Below are 26,512 nucleotides of genomic sequence, written 5' to 3' on the forward strand. Positions count from 1 at the left end.
CCTACCCACACCCACATTCATCAACTACCATATCTTCATAATGTCGTAGAATGACATTGTCATCATTGTCCTGGTAAAGCATGGAAATGGGAGACAGCTTGGTGGGAATACAGACAGCCTGGGGAATCGCCGGGTCAACCGCATGCATCAGTGCTTGCATGAACGCGTAATTGGAGCCGTTGAGGGAAGTGGTCAATGAGAAAGGACAATCTCCATGGCAGTAATTTGCCATGAACCCCTTGGGGGCAATGATCCACTTGTGCCAGCCCAGGTCCCGGAAGTTGATGAATAGCTGGTGACGATGGCAGAGGTTCTTGCAAGAAACTTTAGGGGCAGGGATGGCTGCCCTCCTTTTTCGGGAAGAAGAGTGGCACTGCTTAGGGTTGAGGGTCACAACTAGCAGGGAAGCATGAAGAGAACATCTCAGGCTGGCACAGGTGTCCTCAAGCTGAAAATTCACCCCAGAGTCTCTCTGTCCTTTGACCAGTATCTCTAGGAACAAGCCTAAGTTCTTCTGAGGGTTATTACTCCAATCCTTAGCCACGTCCAACAGGTTGAAGTGAAGGACACCTTGAGGCCATGGTACTGACTGCAATACAAACATTTTACCCGGCTTAGGAATGGACCGGTCCCACACATGAGGCTCCTGGACCAGGGACAGAACCAACTCCAAATCTGGCCCCAGGTTATAGTAAGTGTTGGGCCCCAAGTCCAGGCCCAGCTGGGCCATCGTTAACCGCTCCTCGTCTTTAACTGCAGACAGGTTGAAGTAGAGGAGCTTCTGTAGGCAAGGGGAGGCCTGGGGAAGGTTCTTGGAGTAAAGAAAGAAACCTAGATAAGAACAGAAAGATGTGAGGGTCACTGTAATATGTTTTACTATATCCACCTATGATATAAATGTTAAATGTATATCACATATACAAAGTAAGGGCAGGAAATAATCAGTTGTACTCAAAAGGAGGATTTATTTATTTCACTCCTCATTTTTTAATATATTTTTAAACTATAGTTGACATACAATATTATATTAGTCTCAGGTGTACAACATAGCAATTGGACACTTGCATACCTTATGAAGTGATCAGAAGGCAACTAATTGATATATCTCTCTCACATCAAAGTTTCTCTCTCTCTCTCTCTCTCTCTCCTTCCCTCCCTCTCCCTCTCTCTGAAAATCAATGGGAAAAAATATCCTTGGCCCTAGCTGGTTTGGCTCAGTGGATAGTGTTGGCCTGCGAATTGAAGGGTCCCAGGTTTCATTCTAGTCAAGGGCTCATGCCCAGGTTGAGGGCTCAATCCCTGTGGGGGGCATGCAGGAGGCAGCTGATCAATGGTTCTCTCTCATCATTGATGTTTCTATCCCTCTCTCCCCCTCCCTTCCTCTCTGATATCAATAAAAATATATCTTTTAAAAAATATCCTTGGCTAAGAACTAACAAACATTTTTTAAAAAATAAAAAATAGCCCTAGCCAGTTTGGTTCAGTGGATAGAGCATCAGCCTACAGACCGAAGGGTCTCAGGTTCAATTCTGGTCAAGGGCACATGCCTGGGTTGCGGCTCAATCCAATGTGCAGGAGGCAGCCAGTCAATGATTCTTTCTCATCATTGATGCTTCTATCTCTCTCTTCCTCTCCCTTCCTCTCAGAAATCAATAAAAATATTTTTTTAAAAAATATTAATTAATAGCCAAAACCAGTTTGGCTCAGTGGATAGAGCGTCGGCCTGTGGACTGAAAGGTCCCAGGTTCGATTCCGGTCAAGGGCATGTACCTGGGTTGCGGGCATATCCCCAGTAGGAGATGTGCAGGAGGCAGCTGATCGATGTTTCTCTCTCATCGATGTTTCTAACTCTCTATCTCTCTCCCTTTCTCTCTGTAAAAAATCAATAAAATATATTTAAAAAAAAATATTAGTTAATAAATAAAATGCATTTCAAATTACCCACTTTTCTCTTCAAGCCCAATGTATCATCTCTCCCTTTCTTCTCATTGACCATCTTTTTAAAAGCTCAGTCTACATTTGCTATCTCTACTTATTACTTACTAGAGGCCTGGTGCATGCATTCGCGCATGGGTGGGGTCCAGCTGGCCCGCCCCGAATGGGGCCAATCTGGCCAGGCTGACTGGGGAGAGTGGCCGTGGGTGGTTGGCAGTCCGGCCCCGTCTCTTGGTTGAACTCCCGGTCAAGGAGATAATTTGCATATTAGCCTTTTATTAGATAGGATAGCCTCCTGCTATTTTCCTACTCTTTTGCCCCTACTACTCCACTGAAACACCTTTCTTAAAGGTTGTTAACTGTCAGATGCAGGGGTGTAGTCACAGTACTTATCCTTCTCAACCTCTCTGAACTGTTGATCTCCCTTATTTTGGGGTCTAATTCTAGAATATTGGCCTCCATTTTTATTCATATCACTAAGTCACATTCCTTAGGCATGTGAAGACAACACAAGACAAAAGCCAGAATGGACAGATTTGAAAAGATGAAAATGCAAAACTACTATATGCATGCAGGAGGCAGTCAACCAATATCTCTCTCTCTCTTCCTCTCTCTTCCTCTCTCTCTCTCTCTCTCTCTCCCCCCCCCTCCTGTCTCCCCATTCCTCTCTCTAAAGTCAATAATTAATTAATTAATTAATTTAAAAGGCATTATTCCACCTTATTAAAAAATTAAAATTAAAACAATGACATTGTGTTTTGCTCCCAGGTTAACAAAAATTAAAAGCTAAAAGTGTACCTAGTGGGCATCCAATGTAGCATAGATAAGTACATTGTCATATGTTATTAGAATGAAATACTATACCTCAATGGAATGAACTACAAATAAATGCAGCATGGATAAATCTCATAAATATAATGTTGAGTGAAAGAAGCCAGACACAAAAAAATGTTACATTCCACATTTACATGAAGTTCAAAAAAAGACAAAACTAAAATGTAATGTTAGATATCAGAATAGAAGTTACCCCTATAGAGGAGTAGTGATTAATCAGAGGGAGCATGAAGGATCCTCTGGGGTTGCTGGTCATATTCTGTTTCTTGATCTTGGTGCTGGTTTTCTGTGAAAAGTCATTAAGCTGTTCTCTATGATATAAGCACTTTTCTGAATGTATGTTACACTTCAATAAGTTCCTATTTTTATTTCTTTTTAGTTTTTTTGTGTGTGTGTTTGTGTGTGTGTGTGTGTGTGTGTGTGTGTGTGAAAGAGAAACATCGATTGGTTGCCTCCTGCATGCCCCTACTGGGGATTAAGCCCACAACCTGGGCTTGTGACCTGACGGAATCGAACTGGCAACCTTTCCATGCATAGGACAACACCCAACCAACTGAGACATACTGGCCAGGGCAATAAGGATTTAAAAGGATTGCTGTCAATTGTGGGGAAGTGAGGGGGTGGAGGGTAAAAGGGGGGGGAGGAGGACATACATAATACTTTCAATAATATTTAGATTTTTAAAATAATAAATTAATAAAAATATTTTAAAATGTAAAAATAATTGTGGGAAAGTGAGAATTCTCTTATACTCATGGTATAAATTTTGGAGGACATTTGCTATATACTGTAAGTATAAATGTGTCTGCTCTTAGATGCAACAATCCCCTTCTAAGAATTTATCCTAAGGAAATAATAGAAAAAGTGTACGCGCACAAAAAAGTGGATGTAAAGATGTAAAACTACATTATTTATTACATACCCATGCCCATCAACAGGGCATCAGTTACATAAATTATAGCATATCCATACAATGGAATATCATGCAACCATTAAAATGAAAATAAATTGACAATTTGTTTTGAATTATGTGAGATGTTCCTAATACAAAGGAATGAATGTACAGTATGACCCCATTTTTTTTTTTTTTAGATTACAAGTTTCCATTATTAGTATTATGTATGCAAAAAAGAAAAGTCTGGAAGAATATACAACTGCTAATGCTGGTTTTCTCTAGGGGAAGAGTTAGGGGGAGATGATAGTGAGATTATGTTGTCCCCCGCCCCACTACACACACACACACACCATTATTTGATATGATTTATTATCACAAAAATCAGTTTAATTTCCATTGAGGAAGGAAGTAACCTCCGCTGTTTTCTACTCTCTCAAAGAAAAACCCTTCAAACAAGCTCCTCTTACCTCTTAACCCTTCAGAAATTTTCCCTGAACCCACACCCCCAAGGCCCTAAGCCTCTAATGTAATACTTAATACAAATGTATTTATGGAAGTCATCTGTCTGCCTTCCTTTTATAAGCTAATAGAGCAGATTTTATCTTTACCCTCCGTATTGTCGTGGCCATACACTGTTCCCGGTACACAGCTTCGTGGACAAATAAATATTCAAATCTCAATCTTTAGTTGCTGTACAACTAACTATTAGGCCTCTCACGGCCGCCTTTGAACCACCTGGGAGGCCATATAGAAATGCAGATTGCAGCACTCATTTCTGACTTTGAATAAGAATTGGGTGGAAGAGTGAAGGGCAAGAACTAGGCAGGATAATAAACTTTTAACAGCTGATCTGGGTCATTTTGATGGTTGGTTAGTTTGGCAAATTATTAAATGGCACTCAATCAGATCCTTATATAGAGTATGAGAATGGCATATGCTATTGCTCTGTATTCATAAGCCAAAAATAGCCTTTTTCATCCAACAAAAGCAGTGGGAGGTATGAGAAGAGAAGCTAGGTGCATGGGCAAACTGAGCTCAACATTTTAGTCCCCTGCTTGCCATACCAAAGACACCAAGATGTCTAAATTGTGGGCTAAAGAGTGGAAGACTGAGTCCTAATTGCACCCTCACCCCTCCCACCTAAACTGCAGCACAAAGCTGTTGATTCAGAAAAACAAAACTTATTTTAAATCCTCACTTTCCTTACACATTGGCTGTATGATCTTGAATAGGTTTCAGGTTCTACTGTCTGAGCCTACCTTTCAGGATTTTTGTTGGGATTAAATGAGATAAAGTCCATAAAATACCAGCACACAATTTTCTATGAACCCCTCAGTAACTGTTACATCTTCTTTCCTTTCTTCACGCCATCCCCTGCCCCCACCCACCCCACCCCCCAAAAAGCCAGATTTTTCCTCTAGGAAACACTCCAATATCCTTACCTTGATCTGGGAGAAGTCGAAGTATGTTCCCCTGGACTCCCAGCTCCTTTACGAAGCATAGATCTCGTGAGATCCCAATGGTGGCTGCTGTCTCTTGATCGTGGAAAATTTTCTTCAAGATATAAGGCACGGGTTGGAATTTCTGAGGTGAAGGCACCTTGTCTAGACCCAGAAATTGGAGGAAGGCATGTTCTTGAAATTGGAATGTCTGGCCCAAGGCCAGAGTTAAGGAGAGGCTGAGAGCCAATACTGGCAGGGAAGGAAGCATGGCCTCTGAGCTGAGACAAAGCTGGCTAGTGAGGCTGAAGAGAGCTCTAGCTCCTGACTGCCCAGCAATTCAGGTGCTGCTAATTTATCTGATGTAAGATAATCAAGTGTGAATTGCTCTCTTCCCAGCTCCTCAGAGGCAATTGGATGTAAAAAGACACAATCTTTTTTTTCTCTTCCCTAGCTCCACTGTTCCAGAAAATGAGTACACAAAGCAAAGATTACCAGTGTGTGGGCCTAACTCTACAACAATCTGAGGTTTGTCAGCAGTAGACAGAGTGGAATGGAGACACGCATTTATTCATTCCGCTAGTATTTATTAAGCATCTATTACAGTGGTTCTCCACCGTGGCTGCACATTAGAGTCACCTGGGAATCTTTTTAAAATTCTGATTTCCGGGCCTCATCCTCCGGAAATTCTGTTTCTTAGTTACTAATGTGGTGGCCCCACCCCATAACAAACAGAATTTCCGGAGGATGAGGCCCAGAAATCAGGATTTTAAAAAGATTCCCAGGTGACTCTAATGTGCAGCCAAGGCTGAGAACCACTGATCTATTATGTGCAAGGTGCTGAGACAGGTGCTAGCAACCTCGAAATAAGTAATTCAAAGTCTTGTCATTCATAGCCTAATTAGACAAATATATAGATAGATGTGTGGGAAGTTAATTCAGGGAGCAAGAAATCCTCCCAAGGAAGTTGGTCTACACACTTTGTCAGCTGTCAGCTCTAAGAGGGGCTGAAGTTTGTTCATCTACCTTTGTTCTCCTCATTGAAAGTCAAAAGTCAGACTAACTGGGTTCATTCTGGTTCCATTACTTATTAGCTATCAGACATTGGGCATGTCCCTTAACCTTCCTAAAAATGTATTTTTTTTCTCAACTGGAAATAAAAACTGACCTTCTAATTTGCCATAGGAATCTGCTAAGATGATGTGTTTAACGTGCTCTGCACAATGCCTGCCAAATGGTAAGTACACCCAAAGTGTTCTCAGAGGAGAAAGTTTCAGAGTTTAAGTCGACATTTTTCAGTAAGACAATCAGGCATCCAGGACTGAAGAAATTACATGTGAAAAGACATGGAGTTATTGAAAAGCTTAGTAGGGCAGCATATATCAATTTTTTGTTTTGTTTTGTTTTGTTTTGACAAAGTACTGTGAGATTTTCAAATACAGAATCTTTTCCTCTTACTCTGCTATTGAGGAAGCCGTCTGACATTCAATAAATATAAATAGTGCAATAAATAAGTGAATGTATGAATTGGTGCTATTTCCAATTAGCTTGTTTGTTGCCAAAATAATATTCAAGCTTTTTGAGAAGAGAGATTTAGATGCTTCTTCTTTCTCCCACTGAGGCTTGAGTAGGGATTCTTTATGGCACTTATCACAGTGCATTTCACTGTGTCTTGCCTATTTCCCTCCTAGACCATAAAGTCACTGGGAACTGAAATCATATTTCTTCCTCTGAAAATCTCCACTGGATCTTTTCCTCTGACTGACTCCATTGCCCAGGAAAGTATCTGGCAGGTAGAAGACATTCAATAGTATATGTGCAATAGCCTGGCTGGTATGGCTCATCGGTTAAGTGCCAACCCATGAACCAGATCATGGTTTGATTCCCGGTCAGGGTACATGCCCGAGTTGCGGGCTCGATCCCCAGTGTGGGGTGTGCAGGATGCAGCCAAACAATGACTCCCTCTCATCATTGATGTTTCTATCTCTCTATCCCTCTCCCTTCTTCTTTCTGAAATTAATAAAAGCATATGAAAAATAAATAAATATATGTGCAATAAATAAGTGAACAAGTGAATTGGTACTATTTCTAGAGGTCTTACTCTTCCAGATAGCCAAGTTTTCTCCATTCCCATTTCTCCTATCTCTTCCTACTTGCATCCTAGTTGGCACTTTATATATATATATATATATATATATATATATATATATATATATACTTTTTAATTATTAATTTCAGAGATAAAGGGAGAGGGAGAGATAGAAACATCAATGATGAGAGAGAACCATCATTCAGCTGCATCCTGCATGCCCCCTACTGGGGATTGAGCCTGCAACCCAGGCATGTGTCCTGACTCGGAATCAAACTGTGACCTCCTGGTTAGTGGGTTGACACTCAACCACTGAGCCACACCTGCTGGGCTTAGCTAACACTTTTAACCTATAAGCCCCACCTGTTTTCAACAGCAAGTATAGGTTGCATTTTATTTAACTTACCTGACTTAAAATCAAAAATCAGACTAACTGGTTTAAATTCTGGTTCCACCACTTAGCAGCTGTAAGACCATGGACAAGTCACTCAACTGTAAAGTGAGAACAAAGCTTTCTTTGCTAAGGTACAAAGAGGATTTGATGAGCATATGCAAGGCTCAGGACAATGTCTGCCAAAGAGTAACCACTTGATAAAAGTTTAGCTGATATTAATTATTATTATTTATTAAAGTGGAGCTTGATCAAGGGAAAGAAAGCAATAATTGAGAGTGTGCAGTCACCTACAGCAGAAAAAACACCAAATCAGGAGTCAGGGAATCTGAGTTAATTAGGCTCCTCCAATAACCATGTAATCTTGAACAATTCACTCGGTCTTTTATGATATACTAGAGTCCTGGTGCATGAAATGCATGCATGGGTAGGGTCCCTAGGCCTAGCCAAGGATCAGGGTTGATCTGTGGGGCAATCGGCAGGGTGATCAGGGGCCCCCCACTGGCACCTGCCTTGGCTGGCCTGGAGCCTGCAAGCTGGGGGCAGCTCCTGCGTTGAGTGTCTGCCCCCTGGTGGTCAGTGTGCATCATAGCAAACAGTCATTCCACCATTTGGTCAATTTGCATGTTAAGCTTTTATTATATAGGCTACTCAGGCATGGAAATTTTATATATTGTTTTAACTAATTTTTTTCTTCTATTTATTTGAGAGAGAGAGAGAGATTGATTTGTTGTTCCACTTATTTATGCATTCATTAGTTGATTCTTGTATGTGCCCTGACCAGGTATCAAACCCAAAATCTCACACACAAAAAAAAAGCAAAACAAAAAACACCCAAATCTCATCACGTCAAGACGATACTCTAACCAACTTAGCTACCCAGACAGGCCTGGAATTATTATTTTTTAAAATTATTTTTTAATAGAAGGATATGAATGATCTGAGATGTCATAAAAGGCTAATCTATTTGGGCCTCCCTTTCTTTATCTAAAATCACAGGGTTAAATTAGATATTCATTTAGGGTTCTACAAACAAAATCATGTAATTTTGGACTCTCAGCCCAAATTAGAAAGTCAAAAGCAAGGCAAAATGGCTAATATAGAACTACTTATAGAAAGATTTGCACTTGTTTTATAAATACTGTATAAGGCTTATATTTTGAAATATATTTAAAAATGCTCTTCTAAGTTATACCGTGGCCTTAGCCAGTTTGGCTCAGTGAATAGAGTGTTGGCCTGTGGACTAAAGAGTCCCAGTTCAATTCCAGTCAAGGACATAGGCCCAGGTTGTGGGCTCAATCCCCAGTTGGGGTGTGCAGGAAGCAGCCAATCAATGATTCTCCCTCATCATTGATCTATCTATCTATCTATCTATCTATCTATCTATCTATCTCCCTTCCTATCTGAAATCAATAAAAATATATTATAAATAAATAAATAAAAAGTTGTACAATGCCCTGACCACAGTGGCTCAGTTGGTTGAGTGTTATCTTGTGTACCAAATGGTTACTGGTTTGATTCCTGGTCAGGGCACATGCCCAGGTTTCTGGTTCAGTCCCCAGTCTGGTTGTGTACCAGAGGCAACTGACCAATGTTTCTCACATTGCTGTGTCTCTCTCTCTCCACCTCCCTTCCTTTCTCTAAAGTCAATAAAAACATATATGAAAATAAACAAATAAATTATACAGTTTACATCCTGTGGTGTGAGATATTAACTTGATGCAACAGTAGCCTCCAGTCATGCTATCCAAGAAGTCACAGGACAGAAAGGCTCACAAACCAAATTAAGATGTTCAAACCACATTTATCAAATCAATTGGAAGCATAGTGAGAATCAAGGTAAAAGAGATGGAGCCACTTAAAACACCTTAAGTGGGGTGAAAAGTAGGGTGGAAGGACCACACTACTTGAAGCCTAGGTTACTCAATGTTGATATGTCTTGTCTCTCACTCTCGCTCCCAGCCACATCAGCTTTTCCACTGATGGTGCGGACCACAGTTGAGCTTTGAGCAAGGAGACTGAGCAGATGCCTGGAGCCAACATATACTTGAACTGTCAGCTATCACTTAGCCTGCTGGGGCAGAGCCCCAGAGGGAACAGAGTGGAACCATAATGGGTGTCATCAGTGGGTTACCAATTTGAGGATGACATAGCTGTCAACCTCGAGTTATCAGGATTTCTATGTATACTTGGTCTTTCCATCCCCTTCAACAATAAGTGTAAAAAATTTCCAGCCTTGACTGGGTAGCTCAGTTAGTTAGAGTATAAGAGTGTAACTTACAAACACTTTTGTTTGTTCCATCATATATTCCATTTATTCTATCACCTTTAATATGCCTTACAGGTTGCCTGGCCGGCGTGGTTCAGTGGTTGAGCATCGACCTATGAACCAGGAGATTACAGTTCTATTCCCGGTCAGGTGACATGGTGGGTTGTGGGCTCAGTCCCCAATATGGGGTGTGTAAGAGGCAGTCTATCAATGATTCTCTCTCATCTTTGGTGTTTTTATCTCTCTTCCTCTCTGAAATAACTTTAAAATTTTTTTTAATATGTTCTACAGGTTAACTTACTTAATATTTAGCACATCTAATAAATTCTACCTATGTCTTACAAGTCTCTTGTTTATTATGTATAGTAACACTTCCTGGGAGTCTTGTCCATATCTGATATGCCATTATGTCATATACACATATACTTAAGATATATACTGTAAGCTATTTATAAGTTGCTATATGGTGATAGGGTTCAAGACACATTCCCCTAGCCCAGCCCATGTCAGGGCACATACCTGGGTTTGGGACTCAATACCCAGTAGGGGGCTTGCAGGATGCAGCCGATTGATAATTCTCCCTCATCATTGATGTTTCTATCCCTCTCCCTTCCTTTCTCTGAAATCAATAAAAACATATTTTAAAAAAGGACACACTCCCCAAAATATAGCAATTTAGCAGATTGAATATTTTACATAAAAGGAATTTGAGGAAAAAATGGCAGAAGCAGGATGGTCACTCTGACCTTCTCCCAAACTCCCCCCAAAACAGGTCATAAAACCCTCATGAGAGAGAAGCCCTCCCTATACCAGGAGGAAATGAGCACCCTTATCTCTGATGACAAAGGAATGCCAAGAAGAATCTGAACAAACAGGCCTTTCTAAATGTTCCCTAGTTAACTACACATTCCTCATGCACCTTAACCATCATCCTATATAATAAAAGAAAAACATGCAAATTAACTGTCCCTCCACTACACTCAAGCCACACCCACCAGCCATGTCCACCAGCCAATGAGGAATGAGTGTGCACATTAACCCGACAAAGATGGAGGGTAATTTGCATACACAGAGCAGAGTGGGAGAGCCGGCAGCTTGCGGGGATGTGGCTCCCTCAGTCACTGGACAGAGAGCAGAGCAGGAGAGCTGGAGGGTTGGGGGGATGTGGCTCCCTTGGCTGGGGAAAACCCAGAGTGTGGGGAGCACCAGGAATTCTGGGAATAGTAGTTTTGGTGACAGCCCCAGGACCAGAAACAGAAGCCCAGAGCACAGGGAGCACCAGGAATGCTGGGAATCATAGTTCTGGTGGCAGATGGATCTAGACCAGGGGTGGGCAAACTTTTTGAGTAGAGGGCCACAATGGGTTCTTAAACTGGACCGGAGGGCTGGAACAAAAGCATGGATGGAGTGTTTGTGTGAACTAATATAAATTCAAAGTAAACATCATTACATAAAAGGGTACGGTCTTTTTTTTTTTTTTTAGTTTTATTCATTTCAAATGGGCCGGATTCGGCCCGCGGGCCATAGTTTGCCCACGGCTGATCTAAACACTAGAGCAGTGGTTCTCAACCTTCTGGCCCTTTAAATACAGTTCCTCATGTTGAGACCCCAACCATAAAATTATTTTTGTTGCTACTTCATAACTAATTTTGCTACTATTATGAATCGTAATGTAAATATCTGATATGCAGGATGGTCTTAGGTGACCCCTGTGAAAGGGTGGTTTGACCGCCAAAGGGGTCGCAACCCACAGGTTGAGAACCACTGCACTAGAGTAAAGTGAGCCTGGAGCAAGTTACTGTTGCAGTAGGGAATGGAAGGAAAGCAAAGGTGAGCGACATAAGTAAAATCAGAGTGTCTAGAAAAAATTAAAGGGAAGATATCCTAAAACTTCCAGGAAATCTCCACCAATGAAGCAAAGAAAAAAAAAATGCCTCTATTATTCTGTAAGGAACAAACCAAACTGGGTTGGGGGGTCTCAGACAATTTGCTCATATGATTGCAAACACAGACAGAAACTCCTGGATTGGAGAGGGCTACCCTGAGGGCTCCCAGATTGGAGAGGGTGAAGGTCGGGCTGAGAGACCCCCACCACCCTCCCCACCCCCACCCCCCAGTGCATGAATCTTCGTGCACTGGGCCCCTAGTACTAGTATATCTGCCATCAACTATAGCATAAAAATACTGCAGCCTGTTTCTTCAGGTCTTCATTTCCTTATGAAGGCTCCCATGTCATGTAAAACATATTAAATACATTTGTATGCTTTTCTCCTGTTAATTTGTCTGTTTAACACATCACCCAAAGTCTTTAAAAATATCAGTGAACACATTCACTCATCTCAAAACCCGCCACTGGCTCTTTGTTTCACTCAGAGGACAAGTCAATGCCTACTCACTCCGCTCCAGACACACTGGTTTTGCTGCTACTGCAATTCTTCATGTACTAGCTGCTCCCTCTGCTGGGAAGACTCTGGCTAGATGTCCCCATGTCTGACTTCCTGACCTCCCTCACCCTCTCCTTAAAGCTTATTCTTGCCATTCTAATTTCCAACTTGTACCTCTCTCCCACCATCTGCATTCTTTTTCCCCTGTTATATTTTGTTCATAGCATGTACAAGATACTAATAATTCTACTCATCCACTCAACAAATATTTGTGCCAGGCATTATTTTAAGAAGTTGGGATGTGAGACCCTAGCCCTGTAGCTCAGTTGGTTAGAGCATCGTCGCAATATGTCAAGGTTGCAGGTTCAAACCCCCGTCAGGGTACATACAAGAAGCAACAATGAATGCATACGTGGAACAAACAACAAATCAATGTTTCTCTATTTCTTCTGCTCTTTAAAATCAATAAGTAAAAATTAAGAGCATTTAATCTTATCAAAGAAATTCCTACCTTTCATCTATAAATTCATATACTGTGAATATTTTCATACTCAGAATAACACACCTCAAAGTATTAGACATCTATATATATAAAAGCCTAAGTGACTGGCTGACTGGCTGGAGCTCATGCAGGAGCTGCCCCCTGGTGGTCAGTGCACTCCCATAGCAGGAGCGGCGCTCAGCTAACAGATGGGCATCAAACACCGGGCTCACGGATGGCGAGTGCAGCTGGGGCAGTGTGAGCCTCTCCTGAGGACACTCTCCCTGGGTGCCAGAGTGGTGGCAGCGGCAGGTGCAGCAGGGCTGGGATGAACGGGAGAGGCACGGACAGCGGGCTGGAGCCCGATGAGCTGGTGGGTAAGGCCGGGTTGCGGCAGTGCGGAAGTGCACTGATCCCCGTGGGTGAGGCCAAGGGACCCCACTGCTGCACGGATCCATGCACTGGGCCTCTAGTATATAAATACTAATCCAGGAATAAAAATAAGTATAAGCATATAGCAATAGAATTACTCTAGACAAGGTAAATAAAATTAAAAAATAAAAAATACTGAACACAGAGTAGAATAACTGTAAATTAAAATTAGGTGGCCCTGACCGGTTTGGCTCAATGGATAGAGCGTCGGCCTGCGGACTCGAGGGTCCCGGGTCCGATTCCAGTCAAGGGCATGTACCTTGGTTGCAGGCACATACCCAGTAGGGGGTGTGCAGGAGGCAGCTGATCAATGTTTCTCTCTCATCGATGTTTCTAACTCTCTATCCCTCTCCCTTCCTCTCTGTAAAAAATCAATAAAATATATTTTTAAAAAAAGAAACAAGTTCTTCAATGGCAAAGTAAATCTTAAATAAATGTTTGTAAACAATTCCTCTTCTGAATAACAGACTTTTGAGTCTTTTTGGTCTCCAAAGGCAAGGGTAATGCCATATTAATGCTTAAATGTCTAAATTGTCCTCTTATCTGTAAGACTACCCTTAATGTTTGGGCCTAGAGCAAAGAAACAAAAAAATAGTCCTCCTTTCTTCCAAGAGCATAAATTTGCAATTGATAAGGTCAAGTTTTGTTATGTCTTAGATAGCAAATTTTTAAAAGTATTCTCCTTTAAGCAGTCAGAAGACAATAGAAAAGATGTTGCTCATGACCTTTCCTCTTGGGATTAACCTCTTTGACCTCTTCAGATTTAGGATCTCTAAATTTTTCTGCTATTTCAAAAATATCGACAGGGGAAAAAAATAGTGGCGGGATTTACAAGTTTTAAGGGAGAGGAAAAAGAGAACAAAACTAAAATAATCTTGGAAGCAAATGGACGTATTTATTCTTCCTGAATACTTGTGACTTATCATGTACGAATATAAAATGTATATGCCCACGTGGCAACGAAAGCACTTCTTTTCATTGATGGTTCGTTCTCTTGGGGATCATATGCACCCCCAGCCTATTCCAGCTTCTAAATGCTGTCCTCATTCCTGGCTCCAGGCTCCCCCTCACTTTACCTTTTCTGTCTCTGCTTCTGTTGTCACAGTCTTTTCTGTCTGACCCTCCAACTTCCCTCTTACAAGGAGCTTTGTGGTTACCTGGATAATCCAGGATAATCCTCTGATCTCAAATCTGTTGATGTAAAGACTTTCAAACCTGCAGACAATTTTTATAAAAATTCATTTGAGCCAAAGAGAGGACATGCCTGGAAGTAAGATTTCAATGGCCTGAGAAAAATGCTCCTGAGAATGGTAGTTTGCAGAATCTTTTATGCATTTGAAATTAAGGAAGCAACAGAAGGAAGATTACGTGGAGGCAGGAGAAAGCAAAGTGGGGATTGGATTACAGGATACTTAAGATTATGTGCTCTCTTAAGGGTTAATACACCCTTTGAGGTGTATTATTTCTGGTACTTCACAGGTATCTTTTTTAATTTATTATTATTTTTTAATGTTTTTATTGATTTTAGAGACAGGAAGGGAGGGGAGATAGAAACATCAATGATGAGAGAGAATTATTGATCATCTACCTGCTGCATGCCCCCCACTGGGAATCGAGCCCAAAACCATGTGCCCTCACTAGGAATCAAACTGTGACCTCCTGGTTCCTAGGTCAATGCTCAACCACTGAGCAACACTGGCTGGGAAAAAAATGCTTTTATAAATTAATTTTAGTATCTTGTCAAAACAGGTTTAGCTCAGTGGATAGAGCGTCAGCCTGCGGACTGAAAGGTCCCAGGTTCGATACTGGTCAAAGGCATGTACCTGGGTTTCGGGCACATCCCCGGTAGGAGATGTGCAGGAGGCAGCTGATCAATGTTTCTCTCTCATCGATGTTTCTAGTTCTCTATCTCTCTCCCTTCCTCTCTGTAAAAAATCAATAAAATTTAAAAAAAAATTTAAAAAAAAAAAAAAAAGAATCTTGAGTCTCAGATGCCCAACAGGCTACTGCTGGCCAGAGAGGGTAGCGGTGCCAGAGGAAGGGGCCAAGGTCCTACCTGGCTCTGAGTCTGGAGAGAACCAGAACCGGGGTCGCCTCCATCAAATCATGTAACGAGGGCTGGGCCCGGGAGCACTAGAATCCCCAGGGGCCTGTGTCCACCTGCATACATGATGGGGCTTCGCAGGGACCAGCACCTGGGCCGTTGGGGAGGCTCCCTGGTGGGTGGGGGCAGGACGCACGGTGCTGGGCCTCCGCAGAGGGGGGCAGGGAGCATTCCTGGGGGCAGCAGTGGCCACAAGGAGGCCCAGAGCTGGTGAGCTCCTTTGGGTCCCAGGACTCCCTTCCTCTCCAAACCTAGGGCCCAGCGGGCACAGGGCCGGGTCCTCACTCCATGGGGTGAGTGACATGGGCGGCTCGGTCCCCTTCTTCCAGAGCCTCTGGCAGTGAGAATGCTCCCCAGGCCTCCTGGGCAGAGGGAGGCGGCAGGTGGGACGGAGTCAGGCTTGGAATCAAGAGGCCTGGCTTCTGGCTTTGGCTGTGACCTTGGGAAGTCTCTTCACTCTTTGAGTCCTTGCTCTCAGCTGCAAAATAGGGACGATGCCTTCTCCTCACAGGATGGTGGGAAGATTAAACTGAAGTATGGTAGCAATCATCTCAGGTAGAAACTATAGTTTACCTTTAACCCTGCGGTTTGGCTTCTGTGCTTATTTGCTTTGTTTAACAATAGAAAAGTTATTTTGATTTTCTGAATTATATAAATCATCCCATTTGATTGAATACCCTACTGATTGTAATGTGAATATCCCATTTGTAGTGGTCATACTGGTCTTAGAAAGCACATTTTCCTTTACCTGGGAAGGACAGCACAGTTATCCCAAGGTCAGAGGGCTCCAGTTAACGTGTCCTTGTTGACTCAGTGTTCCTGAGACCCAAAACTGTAATTTAGATAACATGCCTAAGTTTAACCCAGGTTCCTCATTCCAGACCCGAGGGCTCTAGATAATGTCTTTCTGTCAATTCAGTGACCCCGAGACCCAAAACTATAATTAACATGCTGCTCTGCTTCTGTAAACTGCTTTTTTGCAAACCAGGTTCCTCATTCCAAACCTTGAGATGTAATCAATACCTTTGTGATCTTTGCCTATATAAGTCTGGCTTTGCCACCATCTTATCACTATGAGATTTGGGAATGACCCCTCATAGTCCCGGATTGCAATAAATGTGACTCTTTAATTCGACTTCTTGAGGCGTCCTTCTGTGATTCACGGGGTACATTACAACAAACACAGCAAGAAACGGGGGGCGGGGGGCTAGCTACGCACAAAGGTGACACGTGTTTACACCGAGCAGATGAAGTTGCAGGCATCCCCACCCCTTTTGGGGGTTCTGAACCTCTGCTGTTCACTGCTGCCCCTCGGGCCTGAGCCTGCCGCCCTGGTCCCCGGCCCCTGCCACTGTGGAAACTCCGCTCCGCGCCCCCACATCTCACAGTGGGGACACAAGGAGTCCCTCCTCCATCCCCAGCCAATGAGACATTTCCCAGTAGCTCAGCAGGAGCTGCCCAGGGTATGAGGTCTAGGGAGGGAGAGGACCTGTGTCCTGTGAGTGTCTGTGCCCCGTGAGGGCTCTGGGCCTGTGATGTGTTCTGCATGTTTCTGTGCAGGAGCTGGGGATCTTTCCAAAGCCCAAATTTGCTCCTGCCAGGCACTTGCTTACACCCCCACTGGCTGCCCATCCCCAAATCCCAGGTCTTTGCAAGTTGAGCCCAGGGTACCAGGATTCAGCCTCACCTCCTGCCCGGCCCTGGGTCACTGCACTCCTGCAGGCAGCCTCCATCCGCCCCTGTAGGACCCTCCTCTCAGTTCTGCTCAGGACTTCAGTTCCAAGCCCTCCAGGAAGCATTCCAAAAACTTCGGAGTAGATTAGCTGCCCCGCCCCGGGACCTCCTAAAGCCTGGGGAGCAGATCCTCTCCCAAACTTGTACCTGGCTGCTCACTGCCTCCTCGAGGCTCCGCGGGGAGGCTGAACTCTTGGGGCCTGTGGCTTGGTCAGCCCTGGACTCTGCAGACTCTGAGGTGGAATTGCTGGCTGGAGAGAGCCCGAGTGAATTCCTACCCTGCTGGTGCTGGCAGCAGGCCCCTTAGAGCAATGGGCCCTAGGGAGAACCCCTCACGGAGAGGGGGCTGCTCACCGGGCCTCCCTCTCCACCTCACCCCCCAGCTACCGCTGTCCAGCAGCCACCTGAATGTGTACAGTGGTGACCCTCACGTCACAGATTCCCTGGTGGGTGTCACCAGCAGCTTCTGCCCAGCTGACCTGACCCAGAAGCGTGAGCTTACAGATGCTCAGAGCCGGGCCCTGGCCAAGGAGCGGCAGAAGAAGGACAATCACAACCTAATTGAAAGGAGACGGAGGTTAATGACTGCATCAAGGAGTTGGGAATGCTGGTCCCCAAGGCCAGTGACCTGGACGTGCACTAGAACAAGGGCACCATCCTCAAGGCCTCTGTTGATCACATCCGGAGGATGCAGAAGGAAATGCAGAAGTCCCGGGAGCTTGAGAACCACTCTCGACGCCTAGAGGTGACCAATAAGCAGCTCTGGCTGCGAATCCAGGAGCTGGAGATGCAGGCTCGAGTGCATGGCCTCCCCACCACCTCCCCGTCCGTCCGGCATGAACATGGCCGAGCGGGCCCAGCAGGTGGTAAAGCAGGGGCTGCCTAATGAGGAGGGCCCGGGGGAGGCCTTGCTATTGGGGGCCAATCTCCCCGACCCTGAGTCACTGCTGGCTCTGCCACCCCAGGCCCCGCTGCCCCCGCTGGCCCAGCCACCCCAGCCACCATCCCCATTCCACCATCTGGACTTAAGTCACAGCCTGAGCTTCGGGGGTGGGGGCGACAAAGCCCCCCCCCCCCCCCGGCTACCCTGAACTGATGGGGCAAGATCACGGCTCCCTGTTCCCCAACCTGCCCAAGAAGTACCTGGACCTCATGCTCCTGGACAACTCCCTGCTGCCACTGGCCTCCGACCCCCTCTTCTCCACCATGTCCCTCGAGGCCTCCAAGGCCAGCGGCTGCAGGAGCAGCTTCAGCATGGAAGAGGGCGATGTGCTGTGACCCTGGGACGGGCAGGCCCGCCTCCCTCCCCCCTTCAGGCTGCACTTGCATGTTAAGTAGCCACCTGCCCTGCCTCACTCCTCCCTTTGGCCCCTTGTTTGGACTTAGTGCCCGCTTGGCAGCCTGTGGGGTCCGGAGAAGCCCCCACCCAGCTCAGTACTCCACTCCTGGGGGGGGGGCGGGGGGAGCATCCCTCTAATGGGCTGAGCAGGAGGAGGTCGTGAACCTGGCCCCAGGGGGTGTGCTGGAGGTGAGAGGAGGCCCTGGAGGGTCCTGTCTTCTGAGCCTGAGCTCCCACCCCAACCAGTGAAAGACTCAATGGAGCAGGGGGTTCAGCAAGTTCCTTCTCTGAAGCAGTGACTGGTCCAGGGGCAGCCCAAACCTTCTTTTCTGGAACTCAGATGGCAACAAGCTCATCCTCCAGCCTGGCCGCCCCCTTCACACAGGTGGGGCGCCCCCAGCCCCCCTTTGGTGCTAACAGCTCTCCACCAGGCGGTGTGAGGGTGGGGGTGGCCGGCAGAGGGTGCCGGGTTCAGGCTAGTGTGGGGTCTCTGCTGGAAGAGCAGCTCCCCTCCAGTCTCCCCACTTTGTGCCTTTAGTAAACACTGTGCTTTGTAAAATAATAATAATAATAATTTTAAATGGTAAAAAAAGAAACAAAGAAAAAGTTTATTTGAGCCAAACTGACAACATATGCTTGGGAGCAAGATCTCAAATGCTCCAGAGAATAACAGTTTTGCAGCTTCTTTGACGTATTTGAAATTAAGGCGGGAACATAAGGAAGATTACCTGTAGGTGGGGAAAAGCAAGGTGAGGACTGGATTATAGGATAGTTTACAAGACTTTGTGCTCTCTTGAGGGCTAATACCCACTTTGAGGGAGATTAGTTTTGGTGTTTCTAAGGTGTGTTAACCTAGACTTGGAAGAATAATGGACAAGGCCAGCTTAAACCCTTTCACTAAAAAAGTTACAGGCGGGGGTGGGTGGCTCTCCACCATGGCCTGCCCAGCTAGGAATGTATGATCAGCCCGTGACACTACTTTCCATAGAACTATGGTGGGCAGTTAGACAGACACGGGCAGAACAAGGACCATGGGCCAGTTACAGAAGGTCTCCAGGGCAGAATGCCCCGAACACCTAGCAATGGAAAAAACTGGTAGAACAAGTATTGGAGAGAAGTATTGTTAATCAGGATCTCGCCCCTAAGACCCTCCTCTGCACCCTCTCTTCCCGTCACACAGGTGGGATTCTCCTGACCTTTTCTCCCCTGGCATGTGGTGAAACCATGTGATAGGCCCCCCTCCCATGCCCTAAAGACAAGGGGGCTGGAGGAAAGCCCCATCTCACGCCCATCAAGAACAGAAGATGAGTGGACAGACCCCGATGTGTCAGTCTGAAGGAGAAAGCCGTTACCCTCCTCCCTCCGAGGGGTTAAAAGGAGCCCTTAGCCCTCTCTCCAGGGCAGCTCCTTGAGCCGCCCGCTGGACATTAATCTCCCGGTGTACTTTCTCTTTACTTGCCTAATAAGTCTCTAGCGACTTTGAGTTTGGCCCTGAATTCTTTTCTTAGCCAGAACCCCAGTACCAGATTGCTGACCCCAGGTCTGGTGTGGCACCAGCGCCTATAACAGAACCCCTGTTTTTTTTTGTCCACAGGCTAAACTGTAGATTCTCCAAAAGCGAAGGCAGGGCAGTAAGTGAGGGAAACGACAGGCACCCGGCTTGCCTCTCATCTCTGCACTGGATCCCCAGAGCCACTTGGTGCCCTAACAGCATTGCTGTGGGTCCCGTGGCACCCCACAACTAGAGGAAGAAACCAGTCTTTCCTGAAATCTCATCCCACACCACACTGCGCATGCTGACAGTATTCGCTACTCTGTTCTGATAAACCTCACTGACTAGTTAACCAGTTCATCTATGACTCCAGCTAGCTCTACTCACACCGAAAACAGAAATCTGTCCCTCACACTGCCCTCTGCCCATGAACCCTGACCTGCACGCTGCTCTCTAGCGGGCTGTCATATTGCAAAGTCATTCCATGTTTTCCGCTAGGACGTTAAATCATTCACAATAGAGGCAAGATTCCACCCCTGGGAATATTGAGTCTTCATTGTGGAATGTCAAGAACTAGGGTGGATCCCCAGAAAGGAAGGCAACTTTAGACGGGGGTGGGGGGGAGGGAGGAGGGGGGGGCGGGGGAGACGGAGCTGCCCACACGCGGCTCGCCCCACCTTGCCTGTCGGGCTTCACGGGCGGCAATGAGGAAAGGCCCTGGAAGGCTGGGGAACCTCCTGCTGGGACAGCTCCAGGCTCGGCGGGCGGCCCCCGCGAAGGGCATCCAGGGCAAGTGGACCCGCCGGGGCGGAGTGTCCCAGGCCCCCTGGGGCCGCCCCGCCAGACGCGGTCAGAGAGCAGTGGAGGGTACGCCTCCTATGATTCATTAACCCGGGGTCTGGACAATGTTCCAAAACGAGGGCCTCCTGTCTCCCTTCCCAGGCTTTCCCTCTTTGGAATACTTTTCACTAACAGACCCTGTATTTTGGATCTATGATTTGTTGTCGTCTGTTCCCACCAGAATGCATGCTCGTTGAGATCAAAACTTGGATTTTTGCCTGCGAATCTCTCCCCAGACCTGAAGCCAACCAGGTACCTGGGGTGAAAAGATTTCTCATCTAAAGAAGACACCTGGAGAGCATTCAATAAATACTTGTTAAATGAAGAAGAAGAAAAAAAAGACACCTGGAGAGAAAAGGTGGGGTCAGCTGATAAGAGAGAAAGTGCAGCCAAGATCCCTGAGGTCCTAGATCACAACTCTGGGGCAGGTTAGAATTTTAAAGGTACATCCTCTGGTTTAAAGCCTCAGGCAGATGAAGCCACTTCACTGATTAACATTCCTGGAGGGTAAATTTGCTAGAAAGTCCTTCTCAGAGGTTAGTGAAAAGTTATTACGTTTAGCTTCAACTACAGCTTTAAAACTTCCTTGTCTTCTGTTATTTTCTTCCAGCACTGACCTTTTTTTTTTTTTTTTTTTAAATGGGAAAACGCTGATAGGAAACCAGTGCAGGCTCCTAGTCCAGTCTATCCAAAGTGGATTCTGACTCCCGGGTCCCCGAGATGAGTCTTGGGGCTCCACCTTCTGTGCGCAGTTGACAGTTTTCACACTTAGCGATTTCCCTTTTTGCCTTCCTGTTTTGTCACTGGGGACAGCTACAGTCCTTTCTCTTCTGGTTTGAGGAGTTTTTGCTTCATTATATTCCTCCTTCAAGGGCTGGATTAATACAAATAATCTGGATCTCCCTTTGTAAAAAAGGTTCAAAACCTGTAAAGAATTGTTGGGATTATTTGAGCCAAACTGTTGTCGACTATACAGGGAAGCAAAATCTCAAAGAGAATGGCCGTTATAAACCTTATTTTATATATTGCATTGGTGATAGATTAGGAAGATGGGAGAAAGCAAAGAGGGGAAACCTCTAGGATTGGATGAAAACGAAAATGACAGACGTAGGTGGGTACTGGATGGTTAACAGTCAACAATTAGCGTGATAAGAATAACAATGAGAGGATTAATGGTCTCCGCCTTGGTGCATTGCCCTAAGGGGTTTGAAAAAAGGAGTTGCCCTGACATTCCAAAGGAAGGCTATTGTAGATGCAAAAGACACAGAAAGGCTTAGTTAAGGTAAAGATTGACTTTTGTCAGGGAAGATTCTAGCCTAGGATGTGACTATCTGCCATAAAATGCTTTTAGTTAAAAAATTTTAATTTCATGCCCTAGTGCAGTGATGCAGCTTTTTGAGCTCGGCATGTCAGCATTTTGAAAAACCCTAACTTAACTCTGGTGCCGTGTCACATATAGAAATTTTTTGATCTTTGCAACCATAGTAAAACAAAGATTTATATTTTTGATTTTATTTTATATATTTAAATGCCATTTAACAAAGAAAAATCAACCAAAAAAATGAGTTTGCGTGTCACCTCTGACACGCATGTCATAGGTTCGCCATCACTGTGCCTAGTTGGATAGAGCATCAGCCTGCGGACAAAGGTCCCGGGTTCGATTCCGGGTAGAACATGTACTGCAGTTGCAAGTTCCTCTCTGACCAGAGGCAACCAATGGATGTGTTTCTCAAATCGATGTTTCTGTCTTTCCTTTCCTCTCTGAAATCAATAAGCATTAAGGCACTAAGAGCAAATCATGTGCAACTAGTAGATAAATAAATTCTGAAGATCTAATGCACAGAATAGAGACTCAAAGTTGCTACCAGAGAGTGGGTTTTTTTCAACTACAATTGACATTCAATATTATTTTATACTACCTGGTGCACGGGTAGGGTCCCTAGGCCTGGCTGGCGATCAAGGCCGATCAGGTTCCTCGCCTCCCCGCCTCCTCCTTCCTTTGCTCCCTCAGCACCCTGCTGCCACTGGTCACCCGCCATGTTTTGTGCCACCCCTGGTGGTCAGCACACATCATAGCAAGCAATTGAAATCCTGGTCTCCTGGTTGAACTCCTGAGGGGACACTTTGCATACTAGCTATATATATATATATATATATATATATATATATATATATATATATGTAATTAGTTTTAGGTGTATGCATAGTGGTTAGACATTTATATAATTTACAAAGTGATCTCCAGAAAATCTAGTACCCACTTGGTCCCACCCAGTTATAATACTAGAGGCCCAGTGCACAGATTCGTGCACTGATGGGGGGGCGTGGCCTGCAGGGATTGGCCCTCTGTGGGAGGACCACTCATCCTGCTCAGCAGAGCAGCTCTCCCACTGTGGGAGTGCACTGACCACCAGGGGGCAGACGCTTAATGCAGGAACTGCCCCCTGGTGGTCAGTGCACATCATAGTGACTAGTCAACTGGTAGTTCTGCCATTTGGTCGCTGGGCTTTTATTATATAGGATTAGTGACTATTTCCTATGTTGTACTTTATATCCCAGTGACTATTTTGTAACTACCAATTTGTATTTTTTTTAAATATATTTTTATTGATTAAGATATTACATATGTGTCCTTGTCCCCATGTTTCCCTCTACCCCCCCCTCCCCCGTTGTCCGTGTCCATTGGTTAGGCCTATATGCCTGCATGTAAGTCCTTTGGTTGATCTTTCCCCCTTACCCCCACCCTCCCCTACCCTCCCTCCAAAGCCCGACAGTCCAATCAATGCCTCTCCGTCTCTGGATCAGTCCTTGTTCATCAGGTTATGTTGTTCATTATATTCCACAAATGAGTGAGATCATGTGGTATTTATCCGCTCTCCAGTTCCATCCATGCTGTGGCAAATGGTAAGAGTTCCTTTTTCTTCTTCCTCTTCTTAAAGAATACCTTTCAGCATTTCATATAATGCTGGTTTGGTGGTGATGAACTCCTTCAGCTTTTTCTTATCCGTGAAGCTCTTTCTCTGACCTTCTATTCTGAATGATAGCTTTGCTGGATAAAGTAACCTTGGTTGCAGGTTCATGCTATTCATCACTTTGAATATTTCTTGCCACTCCCTTCTGGCCTGCATGGTTTCTGTTGAGAAATCAGCTGACAGTCGTATGGGTACTCCCTTGTAGGTAACTGACTGTCTTTCTCTTGCTGCTTTTAAGATTCTCTCTTTGTCTTTTGCTCTTGGCATTTTAATTATGATGTGTCTTGGTGTGGTCCTCTTTGGATTCCTTTTGTTTGGGGTTCTCTGCGCTTCCTGGACTTGGAAGTCTATTTCTTTGACCAGGTGGGGGAAGTTTTCTGTCATTATTTCTTCAAATAGGTTTTCAATATCTTGCCCTCTCTCTTCTTCTGGTACCCCTATAATTCTGATGTTGGTACGCTTGAAGCTGTCCCAGAGGCTCCTTACACTATCTTCATATTTTTGGAATCTCTTTTCTTTTTTCTTTTTCAGTTGGGTATTTTTTGTTTCTTTGTATTTCAAATCTTTGACTTGATTCTTGGGATCCTCTTGTCTGCTGTTGGATCTCCGTAGATTATTCTTTATTTCAGTCAGTGTATGCTTAATTTCTAGTTGGTCCTTTTTCATGTCCTCCATGGTCTCACTATACTTATTGAGGGACTCATTAAATTTATCGGCGGTTTCCATAAAATTCTTGAAAAACCTTATAAACGTGGCCTTGAACTCTATATCCAGTCGTTTGCTTTCCTCCATTTCTGCCATTTGTGACCTGTTTCTTTGTCTCCGCATTTTGGCTGCTTCCCTGTGTTGATAAAGTGGCTTTGTGTGCTAGGTGTCCTGTAGGGCCCAGTGGCTCAGCCTCCCCAGTTACCTGAGGTGGACACTCTTGGTGCACCCCCTCGTGGGCTTTGTGCACAGTCTTGTTGTAGCTATGCCTTGGTTGTTGTAGGCAATTTGTATTTCTTAATCTCTTCACCTTTTTCGCCTACTCCCCAACTCTCCTCCTATCTGACAATCCTGTTAGTTCTTTGTATCTATGAGCTTGCTTTTGTTTTGTTTGTTCATTTATTTTGTTCTTTAGATTCCACATATAAGTGAACTTATATGGGCCAGTCAGCCTGAGGACTGAAGGGTCCCGGGTTCGATTCCAGTCAAGGGCATGTGCCTACATTGCAGGCTCCTGGCCCTGGTCGGGGGCATGCAGAAGGCAACCAATGGATGTATCTCTCTCACATCAGTGTTTCTCTCTGTCTCCCCCTCTCCCTTCCACTCTCTCTAAAAATCAATGAAAAAAAATATTCACAGGTGAGGATTAAAAAACATAAAAATAAAAAATAAGTGAACTCATATGGTATTTGTCTTTTTCTCTGTCTGACTTATTTCACTTAGCATAATACCCTTGGGGAGGAGGGACAAACTTTTCTCTGTAAGAGAAGGTTCTTTTGGCTGGTCTAGTAAATCAAATAGACAATGAAGAGATTAGCAATAGAAAATAAACAAATTTAATACATACGTATGCATGGGAACACTGTATACATAAGAGAGTCAGAGACTCACATGCAGGAGAGGTTCAGAGACAGAAAGGGGATCAAGATACTAATATATAGAAGCATTCTGAGCTGGGGGTGAGATAACACATCTTGAGGGCTTCAAAGAGTCATTGTGGATAAGAAAAGTAGACCTTTAGTAAATAGGAGTTTGTCCTGCCCTATAGATAGGCCAAAAGAGGTTATCTCTGATACTTTCTTATTATGGACAAGACCTCTGATTCAAGTTCTTCCAGTCATTAAAGAGAAGGGCAGAAGTTTCACTTGAGGCTGAAGCTAACATTGCCTTTAGCTCAAAGTAATCTATATACCACTGAGGCACATCTTGTGTGGCTGGTTCTGAACCCCCACACTTCTGGGTCCATCCATGCTATTGCAACTAACAGACCAGATCTTAATCTACACTAATAAAAGAGAAAAATGGTAATTGGCGTACGGCGATACCGTTTTCATTGGCTAATCAGGGCTATATGCAAATTAACTGCCAACTAAGATTGGCAGTTAACTGCCAACAAGATGGCGGCTAATTCGCATATGTAGGCAGAATGCAGGGAGGCGAAAGGGAAAGCAGGAAGAAGCCCTCTGCCACTGACAGTGATCTGAAACCCAGGGGGGAGCTAAGAGCTGGGGAATCAGGTGTCTTTGCCGCCCTGGCCAGTGATAGCAGGAAGTAGGGGTGGAGCCAGCGATGGGAGCTGGGCACGGTCGAAGCTGGCAGTCCCAGGAGCTAGGGGTCCCTTGCCTGGGCCTAAAGCGAAGCCCACGATCGCGGCGCCCCCCGCTGCCACTGCAGGTCCCCACTGCCTGGGCCGGACGCCTAGGCCAGAGGTGTTAGGCCTGGGCAGGGGCAGAGCCTGCAACCGTGGGGAGCTGGGGGTCCCCTGCCCAGGCCTGACACCTCTGCCGGAGGCCTCAGACCTGGTCAAGGGGCCGATCCGGTGATTGGTGATCGGAGGGTGATGAGGGTCAACTCCTCTAGCTGAGGCATCAGGCCTGAGTGGGGGGCAGAGCCGGGGATTGGGGGGATATGATGGTCCCCTTGCCCAGGCCTGAAGCCTGGGTCAGAGGCGTCAGGCTTGGGCGGGGGGTGGAGCAAGCGATCAGAGGGAGATGGGGGTCCCCTGCCCAGGCATGATTCCTGGGCCAGAGGCCTCAGGCCTGGGCGGGGGCCAGAGCCAGTGATCGGAGCGAGATGGGGGTCCCCTGTCCAAGCCTGACACCTCTGGCGGAGGCATCAGGCCTGGGCAAGGGGCCGATCAGGCGATCGGAGGGTGATGGGGGTCAACGCCTGAGGGC

The 26,512-nt window shown here is 45.3% G+C and overlaps 1 protein-coding gene and 1 pseudogene across 1 annotated transcript; one reads left to right on the plus strand and one right to left on the minus strand.

Moving 5' to 3' along the window:
• Positions 1-5,374, minus strand: GDF3 (growth differentiation factor 3). The gene is made up of 2 exons (XM_036296730.1): positions 5,107-5,374; positions 1-831 (listed from the first exon to the last, which is right to left on the minus strand). The coding sequence occupies exons 1-2, from the start codon at positions 5,372-5,374 to the stop codon at positions 2-4; spliced, it is 1,098 nt and encodes a 365-aa protein (XP_036152623.1). The 3' UTR covers position 1.
• An 11,924-nt stretch (positions 5,375-17,298) lies between these two features.
• Positions 17,299-18,265, plus strand: LOC118650734 (annotated as a pseudogene).
• Positions 18,266-26,512: the final 8,247 nt, after the last annotated feature.

Source organism: Myotis myotis, unplaced genomic scaffold, assembly GCF_014108235.1.
Source record: "Myotis myotis isolate mMyoMyo1 unplaced genomic scaffold, mMyoMyo1.p scaffold_m19_p_3, whole genome shotgun sequence".
In the NCBI taxonomy this organism is placed as follows: domain Eukaryota; kingdom Metazoa; phylum Chordata; class Mammalia; order Chiroptera; family Vespertilionidae; genus Myotis; species Myotis myotis.